This window comes from Coregonus lavaretus (assembly GCF_964263955.1).
Source record: "Coregonus lavaretus genome assembly, contig: HAP1_SCAFFOLD_161, whole genome shotgun sequence".
NCBI classification, from domain to species: domain Eukaryota; kingdom Metazoa; phylum Chordata; class Actinopteri; order Salmoniformes; family Salmonidae; genus Coregonus; species Coregonus lavaretus.
In genome coordinates this window covers 520,762-537,934 of record NW_028161655.1, presented here as the reverse complement: position 1 = coordinate 537,934, position 17,173 = coordinate 520,762, and the positions used below count along the sequence as shown (strand labels likewise).

The 17,173-nt window shown below is 46.6% G+C and overlaps 1 protein-coding gene across 1 annotated transcript in view; it reads right to left on the bottom strand.

The window, feature by feature from the left end:
• Positions 1–17,173, bottom strand: part of LOC311120282 (unconventional myosin-Va-like) — a 48,491-nt gene that overhangs the window by 23,879 nt on the left and 7,439 nt on the right. The window contains exons 2-14 of the mRNA XM_084194912.1: positions 11,520–11,630; positions 10,643–10,814; positions 10,406–10,550; positions 9,389–9,545; positions 8,298–8,441; positions 7,273–7,354; positions 5,991–6,098; positions 3,986–4,092; positions 3,440–3,705; positions 3,275–3,356; positions 2,289–2,429; positions 337–462; positions 16–99 (exon numbers count right to left, since the gene is read on the bottom strand). Coding sequence (XP_084051038.1) covers positions 16–99; positions 337–462; positions 2,289–2,429; positions 3,275–3,356; positions 3,440–3,705; positions 3,986–4,092; positions 5,991–6,098; positions 7,273–7,354; positions 8,298–8,441; positions 9,389–9,545; positions 10,406–10,550; positions 10,643–10,814; positions 11,520–11,630 — 1,725 coding nt within the window. The remainder of the gene's footprint in view (positions 1–15; positions 100–336; positions 463–2,288; positions 2,430–3,274; positions 3,357–3,439; positions 3,706–3,985; positions 4,093–5,990; positions 6,099–7,272; positions 7,355–8,297; positions 8,442–9,388; positions 9,546–10,405; positions 10,551–10,642; positions 10,815–11,519; positions 11,631–17,173) is intronic.

Sequence of the window (17,173 nt, the reverse complement as noted above, 5' to 3'; positions counted from 1 at the left end):
TGCAGGGACACACACCTTGCTGGCCTTCAGGACATTGATCTGCTCTTCATTCACTGTGTCCTTGTTTTTCTCCAGAAAGCCATCACACTGGTACTGCACCTGGACACAACAGTTAGAAAATAAGGTTATTTTGCTGACACTTTAATACAAAGTAATTTACAGAACTGTCAACTTGGACTCAGATTATCAATCAGAACAGCATTCATTTTATTCATAGAGTGAACCCGCTCACTTCCCGCTCTCTGTAACCGGACACTGATACTAAAACAGAACTCAGCAGTACTGGGTCAGCCAAGACGTCAACACTGCACACACATAACACACAGTGATCAGCACCTTGTCAGCGAAGTGTTGTATGATGAAGGCTTTGTTGGACATGCGAGGTTTCTCAAACAGAGAGCAGGTCTTCAGATGGGTGTTGTACAGCTTCTGGGCCCACGAGTCATCTGAACCTTTAGGCATCTGGACACACAGAACACTGGTTCACACTAGGTACTCTATGTGTGTGTGTCTGTGTTATGGGGGTGTGTGTTATGGGAGTGTGTGTGTGTGTGCCTCTGCATTATGTATGTATATATATATATATATATATATATATATATATATATATATATATATATATATATACACACACAGTGGGGAGAACAAGTATTTGATACACTGCTGATTTTGCAGGTTTTCCTACTTACAAAGCATGTAGAGGTCTGTAATTTGTATCATAGGTACACTTCAACTGTGAGAGACGGAATCTAAAACAAAAATCCAGAAAATCACATTGTATGATTTTTAAGTAATTAATTTGCATTTTATTGCATGACATAAGTATTTGATACATCAGAAAAGCAGAACTTAATATTTGGTACAGAAACCTTTGTTTGCAATTACAGAGATCATACGTTTCCTGTAGGTCTTGACCAGGTTTGCACACACTGCAGCAGGGATTTTGGCCCACTCCTCCTTACAGACCTTCTCCAGATCCTTCAGGTTTTGGGGCTGTCGCTGGGCAATACGGACTTTCAGCTCCCTCCAAAGATTTTATATTGGGTTCAGGTCTGGAGACTGGCTAGGCCACTCCAGGACCTTGAGATGCTTCTTACGGAGCCACTCCTTAGTTGCCCTGGCTGTGTGTTTCGGGTCGTTGTCATGCTGGAAGACCCAGCCACGACCCATCTTCAATGCTCTTACTGAGGGAAGGAGGTTGTTGGCCAAGATCTCGCGATACATGGCCCCATCCATCCTCCCCTCAATACGGTGCAGTCGTCCTGTCCCCTTTGCAGAAAAGCATCCCCAAAGAATGATGTTTCCACCTCCATGCTTCACGTTGGGATGGTGTTCTTGGGGTTGTACTCATCCTGCTTCTTCCTCCAAACACGGCGAGTGGAGTTTAGACCAAAAAGCTCTATTTTTGTCTCATCAGACCACATGACCTTCTCCCATTCCTCCTCTGGATCATCCAGATGGTCATTGGCAAACTTCAGACGGGCCTGGACATGCGCTGGCTTGAGCAGGGGGACCTTGCGTGCACTGCAGGATTTTAATCCATGACGGCGTAGTGTGTTACTAATGGTTTTCTTTGAGGCTGTGGTCCCAGCTCTCTTCAGGTCATTGACCAGGTCCTGCCGTGTAGTTCTGGGCTGATCCCTCACCTTCCTCATGATCATTGATGCCCCACGAGGTGAGATCTTGCATGGAGCCCCAGACCGAGGGTGATTGACCGTCATCTTGAACTTCTTCCATTTTCTAATAATTGCGCCAACAGTTGTTGCCTTCTCACCAAGCTGCTTGCCTATTGTCCTGTAGCCCATCCCAGCCTTGTGCAGGTCTACAATTTTATCCCTGATGTCCTTACACAGCTTTCTGGTCTTGGCCATTGTGGAGAGGTTGGAGTCTGTTTGATTGAGTGTGTGGACAGGTGTCTTTTATACAGGTAACGAGTTTAAACAGGTGCAGTTAATACAGGTAATGAGTGGAGAACAGGAGGGCTTCTTAAAGAAAAACTAACAGGTCTGTGAGAGCCGGAATTCTTACTGGTTGGTAGGTGATCAAATACTTATGTCATGCAATAAAATGCAAATTAATTACTTACAAATCATACAAGGTGATTTTCTGGATTTTTGTTTTAGATTCCGTCTCTCACAGTTGAAGTGTACCTATAATAAAAATTACAGACCTCTACATGCTTTGTAAGTAGGAAAACCTGCAAAATCGGCAGTGTATCAAATACTTGTTCTCCCCACTGTATTTATATTTATATATGTATATGTGTGTGTGCGTGTGTATGTGTGTACTTTGCACTCTTCGTCCAGCAGATCTAGTACTCCCATCTTGGCCTCTATGAGGTTGATACATGGCTGGTTATCATAGAAGTCTATCAGAGTCCAGGGAATCTGCTCCTTCAAATACTCCTCCTGCTCCAGCTTGAACACATGCTGTAGAGAGGAGGAGGAGAGAGAAGGGGGGAGAAGAGAGGAGAGGAGAAATGAAAATACAGGAGAGGAGAGGAGGGGAGAGAGGAGAGGAGAGGAGAGAAGAAGAGGGGAGAGAGGAGAAGAGAGGAGAGAAGAAGAGGGGAGAGAGGAGAAGAGAGGAGAGAAGAAGAGGGGAGAGAGGAGAAGAGAGGAGAGACAAGGTCAGCATGTACAGAGAGCATCACATTGTAACTCTGCATCAATAATAAAATATATAAATCTATTTATATTGTTTTTTTGGAATACTTTTACACACAAGAGGGTTATTTAGACAACGGCATCACAGGAGTTCAGTTTCAGACAGGACACACACAGTTTTCTCACCATGTTAAACTGGAGTTCAGTTTCAGACAGGACACACACAGTTTTCTCACCATGTTAAACAGGAGTTCAGTTTCAGACAGGACACACACAGTTTTCTCACCATGTTAAACAGGAGTTCAGTTTCAGACAGGACACACAGTTTTCTCACCATGTTAAACAGGAGTTCAGTTTCAGACAGGACACACAGTTTTCTCACCATGTTAAACAGGAGTTCAGTTTCAGACAGGACACACAGTTTTCTCACCATGTTAAACAGGAGTTCAGTTTCAGACAGGACACAGTTTTCTCACCATGTTAAACTGGAGTTCAGTTTCAGACAGGACACACACAGTTTTCTCACCATGTTAAACAGGAGTTCAGTTTCAGACAGGACACACAGTTTTCTCACCATGTTAAACAGGAGTTCAGTTTCAGACAGGACACACAGTTTTCTCACCATGTTAAACAGGAGTTCAGTTTCAGACAGGACACAGTTTTCTCACCATGTTAAACTGCTGTTGTAGCTTCTCGTTAGCATAGTTGATACAGAACTGTTCAAAACTGTTGATCTCAAACGTCTCAAACCTGGAGAGCAGAGGAGAGGTCAGAGAGTGATTGTCTCACACACACACACACACACAAACAAGCACAGACACACACCCACCCACCCATAGATATCCAGGACTCCTATGAAGGAGTGCTGTTTGACAGTGGCGCGCAGAGATTTGTTGACGTGGTCCACGATCCAGTTGAAGACTTTGGCGTAGATGTGTTTGGCAAGCGCGTCGCGGGCATTGGAGGCTTGCAGCCGAGGGATGGGCTTGATGTAGGTCTCCTGGGCTGTCTTCAGCTTCTTGTGGCACAGCCAATGAGACATGTCCTGGTAGGTCACGCCCATCAGCTCACAGAACACCGTCAGGTGGCGGTTATTGGGCTGAGAGGGGGGAGAGAGAGGGATTCATGGTCATTTCAATCAATTGCTCAATTAATCTTTCTGCTATTCTTCCCATCTCCTCGACCCTTCTCAACCGTATTGGAGAAGGTCCAAGGTCCCTCCCCTCAGACCTTCTTCTCCAATGGGTTTTGAGAAGTAGGTGAGGAGAGAGATGGGAGGAATTGAGTCAAGACAATTTGAGAAAGAGCCAATGATTAGGAAAGGTCAGAGGTTTAATAATAGAGGTTAGAGGTCAGAGAGGTTGGAGGTGTCTCCTCACAGGTATGATGCTGCTATCAGAGTCTCGGTCCTTGATCTCCACGTTGCCCAGATGTAAGATGGCCGCCAGGACCTGGAACAGCCCCCTCTGGTTCAACTCGTTGATGCCTGAACACAAATACACACAAAAACAATACTATCAAAATCAACACTATACTAAAAACCAAATGGGACTGAGAGTAAATGACTGCCTGGGAAATGTTAACGTGTGTGGTGTGGTGTTTGTGTGTGACCTAGGACATTAGGGTAGCCTAGCGGTTAGAGCATTGGGCCAGTAACCGAACGGTAGCTGGTTTGAATACACAAGTCGACAAGGTGTAAATCTGTCTATGTTCACTTCAGCAAGGCACTTAACCCTCATTTGCTCCAGGTGCGCAATACTACTATGGCTGACCCTGTGTGTATATATTACCTAGCAGTGAGAAGGAATGTCAGGTGTGTATATATTACCTAGCAGTGAGAAGGAATGTCAGGTGTGTATATATTACCTAGCAGTGAGAAGGAATGTCAGGTGTGTATATATTACCTAGCAGTGAGAAGGAATGTCAGGTGTGTATATATTACCTAGCAGTGAGAAGGCATGTCAGGTGTGTATATATTACCTAGCAGTGAGAAGGAATGTCAGGTGTGTATATATTACCTAGCAGTGAGAAGGAATGTCAGGTGTGTATATATTACCTAGCAGTGAGAAGGAATGTCAGGTGTGTATATATTACCTAGCAGTGAGAAGGAATGTCAGGTGTGTATATATTACCTAGCAGTGAGAAGGAATGTCAGGTGTGTATATATTACCTAGCAGTGAGAAGGAATGTCAGGTGTGTATATATTACCTAGCAGTGAGAAGGAATGTCAGGTGTGTATATATTACCTAGCAGTGAGAAGGAATGTCAGGTGTGTATACAGTGAGGGAAAAAAGTATTTGATCCCCTGCTGATTTTGTACGTTTGCCCACTGACAAAGAAATGATCAGTCTATAATTTTAATGGTAGGTTTATTTGAACAGTGAGAGACAGAATAACAACAACAAAATCCAGAAAAAAACGCATGTCAAAAATGTTATAAATTGATTTGCATTTTAATGAGGGAAATAAGTATTTGACCCCTCTGCAAAACATGACTTAGTACTTGGTGGCAAAACCCTTGTTGGCAATCAGAGGTCAGACGTTTCTTGTAGTTGGCCACCAGGTTTGCACACATCTCAGGAGGGATTTTGTCCCACTCCTCTTTGCAGATCTTCTCCAAGTCATTAAGGTTTCGAGGCTGACGTTTGGCAACTCGAGCCTTCAGCTCCCTCCACAGATTTCCTATGGGATTAAGGTCTGGAGACTGGCTAGGCCACTCCAGGACCTTAATGTGCTTCTTCTTGAGCCACTCCTTTGTTGCCTTGGCCGTGTGTTTTGGGTCATTGTCATGCTGGAATACCCATCCACTACCCATTTTCAATGCCCTGGCTGAGGGAAGGAGGTTCTCCCCCAAGATTTGACGGTACATGGCCCCGTCGATCATCCCTTTGATGCGGTTAAGTTGTCCTGTCCCCTTAGCAGAAAAACACCCCCAAAGCATAATGTTTCCACCTCCATGTTTGACGTGGGGATGGTGTTCTTGGGGTCATAGGCAGCATTCCACCTCCTCCAAACACGGCGAGTTGAGTTGATGCCAAAGAGCTCGATTTTGGTCTCATCTGACCACAACACTTTCACCCAGTTCTCCTCTGAATCATTCAGATGTTCATTGGCAAACTTCAGACGGGCATGTATATGTGCTTTCTTGAGCAGGGGGACCTTGCAGGCGCTGCAGGATTTCAGTCCTTCACGGCGTAGTGTGTTACCAATTGTTTTCTTGGTGACTATGGTCCCAGCTGCCTTGAGATCATTGACAAGATACTCCCGTGTAGTTCTGGGCTGATTCCTCACCGTTGTGTATATATTACCTAGCAGTGAGAAGGAATGTCAGGTGTGTATATATTACCTAGCAGTGAGAAGGAATGTCAGGTGTGTATATATTACCTAGCAGTGAGAAGGCATGTCGTGTTGTGCACATCTCTTTAGCGTCGTCCACTCCATCGATGATCGGGTTCCGACCCTGGTTGGTGCAGTGGAAGTCATCAGCACTACCTGCATGGACACACAAAAACACACACACACTAAATCAACAGTGGTTAATCAGTAGCCTATAGAAAGTCTTCTATTCTATTCAACTGTTTAGAGCAGCTGACCAGGAGAATACTGCTACATTAGGGTCACTGGGATCACACAGGGCCCAATCCTGACCTGATGTTTGAGTGTGATACATTGAATACTCTTGTTAATACGTGCACGCAGAAAGTGTGCACACACGCACACTCCCAAAACAAAGCCTTCCCTAGATTAAAGCAACCATAGACTGTTGCCTGGCAACTCAGGGCTGATATCACCGTGACAACCCCTCCATTCTAGTGGTGTGTCTCTGCCAAGAGGCCAGCTGAGAGAGACTAGGGCAGTGTGTGTGTGTGTGGCAGAGATTAAGTGTGTGTGTATGTGTGTTTGTGCAACAAACAGCCTCGTTAGATGACACAGTCTCTCTTTCTGCCATCTCACACACATGCGCTCTCCCTCCATCTCTCTCTGCAGGCAGCTGGGCACTGCCTCACACCCACAACATGAAGTTTGATCGAATAGGAGCTCTACTGTAGTTAATATGATCCCACAGTTAATATGACTCAATATGGCTGCTGTCTGTCCTCACGTTTCTGTTTGTTTACAAATACACTGTCCTATTTCCTCTACCCTGTTACACATCTCACCTATATGATCACGGAGAACGACTGGGGCACTATTTTTATTTATCCATTTGTCATTTATTGATATCAATAAATTGCTTGACGACTCATCCTGAATTTAATTCCACTGCTCGACCGATCGCTTCATACATTCAGTCTGAAACTGCCATCCCAGAAGTCGTTTGTGCCGACTTCAAAATGAGGATCGTTGTACAAAACAAATTCATTAACGATTGGATCGTCTCAAACCAATCACAGTATCAAAGCCAATGACGTGATTCATGATTTGTGTACGCTGGGCTCAACCCATTGGAATCGGGACCGGTTAGAATGTGTTCACATTCTATGTATTGAGGGAGGAAAGCAAATCCAGACTCATGGTGGAGAAGAAACTCTAGTGGGCGTGGTGTTTGGCCGGAGCCATGTGGATGGGTTGTCAGGCTAATTAATAAATAAATAGATAGATACGTTTCAAAGCTTAGGAAGCGTCCAATCATCCAATGGAGAGTGTGTGTTTGTGTGTGTCTTACCTAGCTTCAGATTCTTGAACTCTGGTAGATGGGAGGACGCACACAGCTGATAGAAGATGTGATAGTTCCTCTCCTCGTCCGCCTGCACAGACAGACCAACAGACAGACCGACAGACAGACACACACAGTCAGGCAGTTTCAGATAGTGTGTTCTATACAGCCAGCAGATTCCAGTGTGCAATGTTGTGTACAGACAACAGAACACTGTCATGCTGTTTAGAATCTCGTATAGTTTTAATGTTGCAACATTTCCACCACAGACTAAGACACACACACCCAGGTGCTGTTGCAGAAAGGAATGTGGGGAATGTGTGTTGCAGTACAGGACTCACTGCAGCTTCCTCAAGTCTGGGAAGACATGCTATACTCCACTATCCTCATTCCTCATCTGAACAATGTGTTTTTGTGTGCATGTGTATCTGTGTGTGTGTGTGTGTATCTGTGTGCGCATCTGTTTGTGTGTGTGCACTTTCTAAGTTGTGCACCTTCCTGATCCGTCTCAGCTGTGTGACCTGGATCAGATCGACGAGAGAGAGAGAGAGAGAGAGAGAGAGAGAGAGAGAGAGAGAGAGAGAGAGAGAGAGAGAGAGAGAGAGAGAGAGAGAGAGAGAGAGAGAGAGAGAGAGAGAGAGAGAGAGAGAGAGAGAGAGAGAGAGAGAGAGAGAGAGAGAGAGAGAGAGAGAGAGAGAGAGAGAGAGAGAGAGAGAGAGAGAGAGAGAGGAGGACTAAAACACTTATTCAATAGGCTCATATCAGGAATGAGCTGGACACAGAAGGAAGGAAGAACAGAATAGAAGGAGAGACAGCCAGAAGGATGAGAGAGAGAGAGAGAGAGAGAGAGCGAGAGAGAGAGAGAGAGAGAGAGAGAAAGGTAGACTGAGCAGAAGTAAAGACAGACAGACAGGTAAAAAGAAGGAATGTGAACTGATGACTGGTGTGTGTGTATGGTCCGGCTGTGTTTTCCTGAACTGGAGTGGAGGAGGAATTCACTGCTAAATACTGAACTTGTTTAGAGAGACACTCACCTGGAACACCACTCTAGACTTCTCCAGTAGATATGTCCTCATGTTAGCGCCGATGATGCGGTAGCGTTTGTCGAAGCCGATCTCGATGTACTTCCCGAAACGACTGCTGTTGTCGTTACGAGTCGTCTTAGCGTTTCCTATCGCCTAGAGAACACACACACACACACGGACACACACACACACGGACAGAGAGCGAGAAATATAGATTAGGTCAGCAATATCAGCATATCACCCCCCCTTTTACAACAAGGCAGTGTTTTGACATTAGTATTTAGTGTGCATTCCAGGCTAGCTGGGCCATGTGATGGTGTAGAACTAAACTGTCCAGCAGGGAGGGGAGGGACATGGGGAGAGAGATACTGTGGTGGTGCTGCTGCTGCTGCTGTGCATCATGGGGGATGAAGTCCTGCTGGGTCTGCAGTCAAAGCACAGCACAGTAGTCAGTGGTGGTGTTAAAGGTCGTCTTTATTGCAGTCGCGCTGCCCAGATAATCAGACCTCACAACGCCAGCACAGGGACTGGAAATGCCTAAAGCAAATATCACCAACTGACTAACTGCAGTGGAAATCAGCTCTGCTACACACACACACACACACACACTATATAGGGGTTAAAGTGTGTGTAAGGAGAGAGCTCTCCTCTAGCTGAGTTAAGAGAAAACACACTGTTACTGTTCCCTAAAGACAAGGAGGCTTTCAGCTGCACAGGCAAGTATGGTAATGTGTCCTTACATCAACACACACACACACAGCACACACACAGCAGGAAGAAGGCTTCCTGTTCATCCTGTGATGCTGACCACTGATTGGCTGACAGGGCTGTGAGAGGAGTGATGTCATCCTTACACCAAGGGGGAGAGGGAAGGGAGGAGGAGAGAAAGAGAGGAGATGGGAGAGAGGCCATATGGGCACAGGGGAGAGCACTAACCCCCCCCCCAGATGCCACATGAGAGTACTGGAGCGAGGAGAGGAGAGGAGAGGACTGGAGCGAGGAGAGGAGAGGAGAGGAGAGAGGAGAGAAGAGAGAAGAGAGAAGAGAGAAGAGAGAAGAGAGGAGAGGGAGAGGCAGAGGCGAGGTGAGGGGAGTCATACCTCCATGATGGGGTTGGATGCGAGGACCTTCTCCTCTACGTTGGCCTCTGTGGCTGCTCCGCTGACCGTAGCGAAGTACCGCATGGCGTATTTAGCCGACACAGTCTTCCCTGCTCCCGACTCACCGCTTACGATTATAGACTGGTTCCTCTCATCTCTAATACAGGAGAGAAGGAAAGATGGAGACGGTGAGGGAAGCAAGAGTCTGCTATGTGTCAGCTTAGTTGGCTCAGTCATGCCAATACAACAATACACACATAAAAAAGGAAAGTTATTAGACTTGGTTCTCAAAACGGTGTGTGTGAGGTCACTCTAGCAGACAACATGCTGTACAGAGAGAGAGAGAGGAGAGAGGAGGTCAAAAAATGTTGGTGTAGGAAAATGAACTCTATATACTTTAAAATGACTAAAACCAAATCGAAACTGTAAAAATGATAAGGACCTACATTCATAACATTTCTTTACTGTGTCCAGCTCCCTAATAATCACCAAAATGAAAGCTAGATAGTCAGGGAGCATAAATAATTCCACGTTGAAGGTCGAATGCGCCCCTGGGGCAAAATAAGTTTAACACCCCTAGAGTAGAGAGAAAAGAGAAAGGAGATAGAGAGAGAAAGAGAGAGAGAAAGAGAGAGAGAGAGAGAGAGAGAGAGAGAGAGAGAAAGAGAAAGAGAGAGGAGAGATAGAAAAGGGGAGAGAGAGAAGGAGAGAGAGAAAAGGGGAGAGAGAGAAGGAGAGATAGAAAGAGAGAAACAGAGACCACCAGTTTATTTCTGGTTTAGTTCTGACCTACAAACCCTAAGAAACAGATTGAGTTAGAGAGGGAGGGGCCATGAGCAGTGGGCGGGGCCAGGAGCAGAGGGAGGGGCCAGGAGCAGAGGAACACTTGAAACACAGGTAACACAGACAGTAAATACCCACACACTGTTCTATTCCACTGGAAGCTCTCAGACTGACATCGTTTGAACCATGGGAAAACTGTTTAAACACTGGCACGCATGCCACACACACACATACCTGGCCATCTGTTTGTAAGCCTCCTCAGCCACAGCAAAGATGTGAGGGTCCATGTCTCCCATGTTCTGGCCGCTGTACGCATTGATGATGTCACTACCGTAGATGGGCAGATTCTCATAGGGATTAATGGCCACCAGCACAATCCCTACAGGAAGAGAGAGGAGAGGAGAGAGGGGGTTGGTGTGTGTGTGTGTGTCTGTGTGTGTGTGGGACCCTTGTGTGTCTGTGTCTGCATACCACAGTATGTGTAGATGAGTTTGGAGTCGGTGAATCGGACTTTAAGGTTGTGCAGGACAGCCGGCTCGTGGAGATAGCTGAGAGCTGTGAGGTCATTCTCCCCCACCAGGATGTCAGGGTTCCGGAGGTGAGGAAGGTTCTTCGTCTTATCATCCAGCTTGTGCTCAATGTCCTGAACAACACAGATTAAACAGAGAAGCTGGTGGCACCTTCATTGGTAAATGGAACGGTATCAAACATGGTTTCATTGGGTTTTATACCATTCAATTTAGTTCATTACACCCATTATTGTAATCCGGCCCCCCCTCACCAGCCACCTGTGGTGTGTGTGTGTGTGTGTGTGTGTGTGTGTGTGTGTGTGTGTGTGTGTGTGTGTGTGTGTGTGTGTGTGTGTGTGTGTGTGTGTGTGTGTGTGTGTGTGTGTGTGTGTGTGTGTGTGTGTGTTTGTGTGTGAGCTGAGTAAGGTCCTGGTTTTATGTAACCCAGTGACATAAAAAGCAGACAGTTGGTGAACATAAGCAAACTCAGCCAAGCCTCATGTATGTACTAAAATATGCCAGCAAATGGGACATGTTTCTGAAAGGTCCACTGGGCTTGGTTGACTTTGTTAACATTGACATATGGACAGGTTATGATATGTATGGTGATATATGGTATATTGCAGTGTGAAGACAACAGCCCTTTACAACTCCTCTGAGTCTTCACTGGAACATACTGGTTCATTTCTGGAGAGTGCTTTCACAGGAAAACTATTAACCAATAATGAGATAGATTCACTGTGTGTGTGTACTGTGAATCTCATCACAAATGAGAGGATGTTATGCAACCACCCAACCCTATACCCCCCTTCTCCTCCTCTTCATCCTCCAGTACTCACCATTCCATCCTCCAGTGTGAGGTGAAGGGTGGAATCTCCATGTTTGTAGTTCTTAGTGAGCTCTGCTGACTTCCACACCTCCTCTGCATCAGGGATCCACACCCGAGCAAACTGAGAGAGAGAGACAGAGAGAGATGTGGATAGAGATATATGGAGACAGAGAGAGAGATATGGATATGGATAGGGAGATATATGGAGACAGAGAGAGATATGGATAGGGAGATATATGGAGACAAAGAGAGAGATATGGATATGGATAGGGAGATATATGGAGACAGAGAGAGAGATATGGATATGGATAGGGAGATATATGGAGACAGAGAGAGAGATATGGATATGGATAGGGAGATATATGGAGACAAAGAGAGAGATATGGATATGGATAGGGAGATATATGGAGACAGAGAGAGAGATATGGATATGGATAGGGAGATATATGGAGAGAGAGAGAGAGAGAGGGGGGAGAGAGAGAGAGAGAGAAAGGAGATGGTGAGAAGGTAGAGAAAGGTTATACATTACATAAATACATACTACAGAGTTTATTCTCCAAGTCATAAAGCTACATAAGGCCTACATCAGTACAGTGCTGTCCCTAGGCTCCATTTCTACTGCATAGAGAGAGCCTGCTGGTGTCCCAGATTAGCACAGTGCTGACTGAGGCTGTTATATATCCATGGTTGGTTGGATATGATTTCACCATCTAACATGATCAATACCGCTGGCCATTCATAAAGTCCCAAACCCAGTCCACATGATTCTGTGACCAATCACAACATGACAGGAATGCTTTCAGAGCCCGCCCTGCCCTGCGGCAGGAGCCTGTCAGCTGATCAAAGACATGCGAAACACACAGACACACTGTGACTGGGTTTGATCCCGGGTCTTCAGCCTTCCACTGGACTATGTTAGCCCGCTGAGCTAAAGCCAAGGCATTAGCTCAGGAAGAAGTCTTCAGGCCTCAGGCTCACAAGAGTGAAGTTCACAGAACCACATCCGTAACACACACATTGGTAGAGACGCACTCCAGTCACCAGAGGAGAGCTGAGTGGTAGATTCCAGCTCTAACAGATGCCATTGGAAAGGTCAAACAGATGGCCTATCAGATTGCCAATCAGTGATCTTTCCGTCTCATTAATCAGCTCAATGATGATCAGCACTACCCTAAGCTTATCATCGTTTACCCTAATCCATTATTACCACCAGCAGACCTATATATGAAGATCTTTCAGAGGCACACACAGCAGGCCAGCCTAGGTCTAATTCCATAGCGCTAGAATGTTTAGCCCACATGATACTGCTTTTTCAGGAGAACAGTCTGTAAAATGTGTTATAATCTCATTGGTAGGAAGGATTTACATGAAGACTGAAAACAAGCTTCAGTGTGTGTGTGTGTGTGAGTGCGTGTGTGTGTGTGTGTGTGTGTGTGAGCATGTGTGTTGGCACTATGACTGTTGGCACTCGGATAGGATGCTCTCATATCCTTATGACTCCCCCTAACCTTCCAGGAACATTCTGTGGAAAAGTCTGATGATCTAGCTCATAGCCTACAGAGCCATGCACTCACACAGACAGACAGACAAGAATCACCATTGTGGGAGGTTGCTTACATATTCAGACCTACGTCATCGTCATGCCATCATGGTTTATCACTACGTAATGGAAAAGGTATTCTTGTGATGGTCCACAATGAATTGAAATGAATCTTTCACACCAGCGTTTAACACTGAAAGGTCAGAGCAGAGTGTGTGTAGAGAGGTCAGCAGAGAAAAGTGCTGACGCGACAGAACACAGAGATTCAGTCATCCTATAGCAGGGTTACTGAGGCTATTCTCTCTCTTTCTCTCTCTACCTGTTCCTTCCTGGAGGAGAGCGGTTCACAGCCCAGCTCCTAGCAATGGAAAGGAGGAGTGAGGGAGTGAGAGTGAGCGATAGAATGAGTGAGAGAGAGATGGAGAGAGTGAGAAAGAGATGGAGAGAGGGGAGTTTGGAGGTAAAAATAGCCTCACACACACACACCTCACTGAGTAGCATCACTCCCACTGTGACACAACCATACACCGCTGAGCACACTTCCTGATCCTCCTAATCACACACACACACACACACTTTCTGCTGCAATTAAGTGTGTAAACCATTTACTAGTCCATGTTGTGAGGAGGGGGGGAGCAGTGGGATTGAGTCATATTTATAGACAGATCCCCAGGGTTACAGTAGAGGAGAGATGAAGGGTAGAACTCTACCCCAAAACACACAGAGATAAGTCAGAGGGACCCTGTCTGTCACATGGTGCTAGTGGGGATCAGCTAGACTGGTCAACTATACAGGAGAGGAGGAGAGGACTAAGGAGGAGGATGCAGGAAGAGAAGGGGAGATTATACCCCTTGTGACATCAACCCTCATGACTCAGAGTGAAGGGGTTCTCATCACACACACACACCCTCTGCTTGCCTGGCTCATGACCTGGAACAGCTGATCAGAGTGGGAGAGGAAGAGCTACAGAGAGGGTGAGAGGACAGAGGGGTCCACAGCGAGCAGCAGAGTGTGTGATGTAACCTTGCTTGAGGCTTTAGCTCAGTGGGCTACTGTAGAGCTAACATATCCCTGAGGCATGTGGTGTGTTCTATATTAACCTGACACAAACTGTTTCACACTGCAGGCCTACTCCTGGATCAGTTTAGTAGTTCAGTGCCTTCCTCAAGGGCCCAAGAGCATCCAGTAAGAACACCAGCAACCTTCTGACCTGGGATCTGAACCTATAGGTCAAACCTATAGGCTAACTACCAGCCCAGTGGTTAGTTGTATTAGAGTAGTGTATATGTGTGTGTACGTATGTATGTATGTATGTATGTATGTATGTATGTGTGTGTGTGTGTGTGTGTGTGTGTGTGTGTGTGTGTGTGTGTGTGTGGCAGGTTGGTAGGAGGGAAAGGCCAGTAGCGACTCAGGTCGGCCCTTTAATCCAGGACTGACTAAGAGACTAAAGATCAGCACTGGATTAACTCTGGATTTACCTCTAATCTAATCCCTACACAGAGAACTACACCTCCACTCTCTCTCTTTCACTCACACACACACACACACACACACACACACACACACACACACACACACACACACACACACACACACACACACACACACACACACAATAACATTCTACCAGCGTTATTGGTTATACCAATCCTTTCACAGCCGTGAATACTGAAAGGTTCTGAGAGATATTACGGGTACAGGGTACTAGGGGCTAGGAGCTAGTGAGACAGACCCAGGAGCTAGGGGAAGAGGTTAAGGGGAGGAACTAGGATATTAGGAACAAAGGGCTGGGAGTTAGGAGGTAAGGCCTCAGGCGAGATAGTGAAAGGTTCAACTTCACTCAGTTCCAAGAGGTTATGTCAGTGGGTTTAGATAGAGGCAGTGATGAGGGGACATGAGGAGAGGGTTAGGAGGGGAGTGGAATGGAGAGAGAGGAGTGGGAGGAGAGGAGAGGAGATGAGGGGGGAGGAGAAAAGAAGAGGGGGAGAGAGGAGAGGAGGGGGGAAAGTAACAGCAGAAGTGTTTATACATTTGTTCACAGCCAACAGGATTATTAGAAGTAGATTAACCCTCTAAGACTGAGCTTTCACTTCATCAGTTAGATCTCTCTCGCCCTTTCTTTCGCCTCCTCTCCTCCTCTCCTCTTGTTCGCTCTTCCTCTATCCTTCATTCCTTTATTTCTCCTGATCTGACAAAGCAGGACAGGCCAAACCAGACATCCACCATGTTGCTTTCACAACTCAGCATTACAGATCACTGACAGTGACTGCAGATGGAGGAGAGGAGGAGGATGAGGAGAGTTGAACTGCAGCCTGCCCTCACCCTGCAGGCCTGGTGTCTGCACTGCTGCTGAGGGGGAGGATGAAACAGTGCAGGGCTGTAGAGCAGCAGTAAATCCTGCCTCCACCCCCTGGCCAGGCCTCTCTCTGCTAAAATGGAGAGCATCAATGGCCCTATGAGCCAACGTAATTATAATGTTCTTCAATGTCTTCGTTCTTCAACAGAAACAGTTTCCACTCAATTAAACACTTGACTACGATTTCTTCATCCTGAACGGAGCCCTGCCCTCTGTTTGTGTGTGTGTGTGTGTGTGTGTGGTTAGTCTAGTCAACACTGTGTGTGAGCAGTAGAACTAATCTCGCGGTGACTGCGGCCCCGTCATCACATGACCCGGGTCATCACATGACAGAGCCTCATGTGAGAAACTGCTGCTTTTCTGTTTAACCACAGAGTTTCTAAACCATCTTTGGTTTAACACTCCCAGTACACACCTCAGCCGAGATACAGGAGGAAGAGGAGGAGAGGAGAAGAGAGATGAGAGAATAGAGGAGGGAGGGAATAAGAACAGAGGAGAAGAGAGGGGAGGAGGGGGAGGAAAGGAGAGGGGAGAAGGTAGGAGGAGAGGAAACGAGGGAGAGGAAGAGAGGGGAGGAGGGGAGCAGATGTAGGAATCTTGGGAAAAAACTATGTTGATGAAAATCCCTGATTCCTGGGAAACACTACCTGGAGCGCTCGCTCGCCCTCTTTCCCTCCCTATCTCATTACCCCCCTCCCACTATCCCCCTCTTCCTCCCCCCTCTTTCTCTCCCCCTCTCCCATCCCCTCTACCCCATCTCCCATCTCCTCTCCCCCCTCTCCCATCCCCTCTACCCCATCTCCCATCTCCTCTCCCCTCCCCTCACTCCCATCTCCTCTCCCCTCCCCTCACTCCCATCTCCTCTCCCCTCCCCTCACTCCCATCCCCTCTCCCCCCTCTCCCATCCCCTCTCCCCCCTTCCTCTCTCCCACCTCTCCATACCAACAGTGTCACCCCATATCAGAGTGTCTTACAGTAACTTGTCTGTCTAATCCCATTAGTTACTATGCAGACATTTGGCAAACAGGAGTACAGTATGACACAGTACAGTAGCCCTGACTATGACAGTACAGTAGCCCTGTCTATGACAGTACAGTAGCCCTGTCTATGACAGTACAGTAGCCCTGACTATGACAGTACAGTAGCCCTGTCTATGACAGTACAGTAGCCCTGTCTATGACAGTACAGTAGCCCTGACTATGACAGTACAGTAGCCCTGTCTATGACAGTACAGTAGCCCTGTCTATGACAGTACAGTAGCCCTGACTATGACAGTACAGTAGCCCTGTCTATGACAGTACAGTAGCCCTGTCTATGACAGTACAGTAGCCCTGACTATGACAGTACAGTAGCCCTGTTTATGACAGTACAGTAGCCCTGTCTATGACAGTACAGTAGCCCTGACTATGACAGTACAGTAGCCCTGACTATGACAGTACAGTAGCCCTGACTATGACAGTACAATAGCCCTGTCTATGACAGTACAGTAGCCCTGTTTATGACAGTACAGTAGCCCTGTCTATGACAGTACAGTAGCCCTGTCTATGACAGTACAGTAGCCCTGACTATGACAGTACAGTAGCCCTGACTATGACAGTACAGTAGCCCTGACTATGACAGTACAGTAGCCCTGACTATGACAGTACAGTAGCCCTGTCTATGACAGTACAGTAGACCTGTCTATGACAGTACAGTAGCCCTGTCTATGACAGTACAGTAGCCCTGACTATGACAGTACAATAGCCCTGACTATGACAGTACAGTA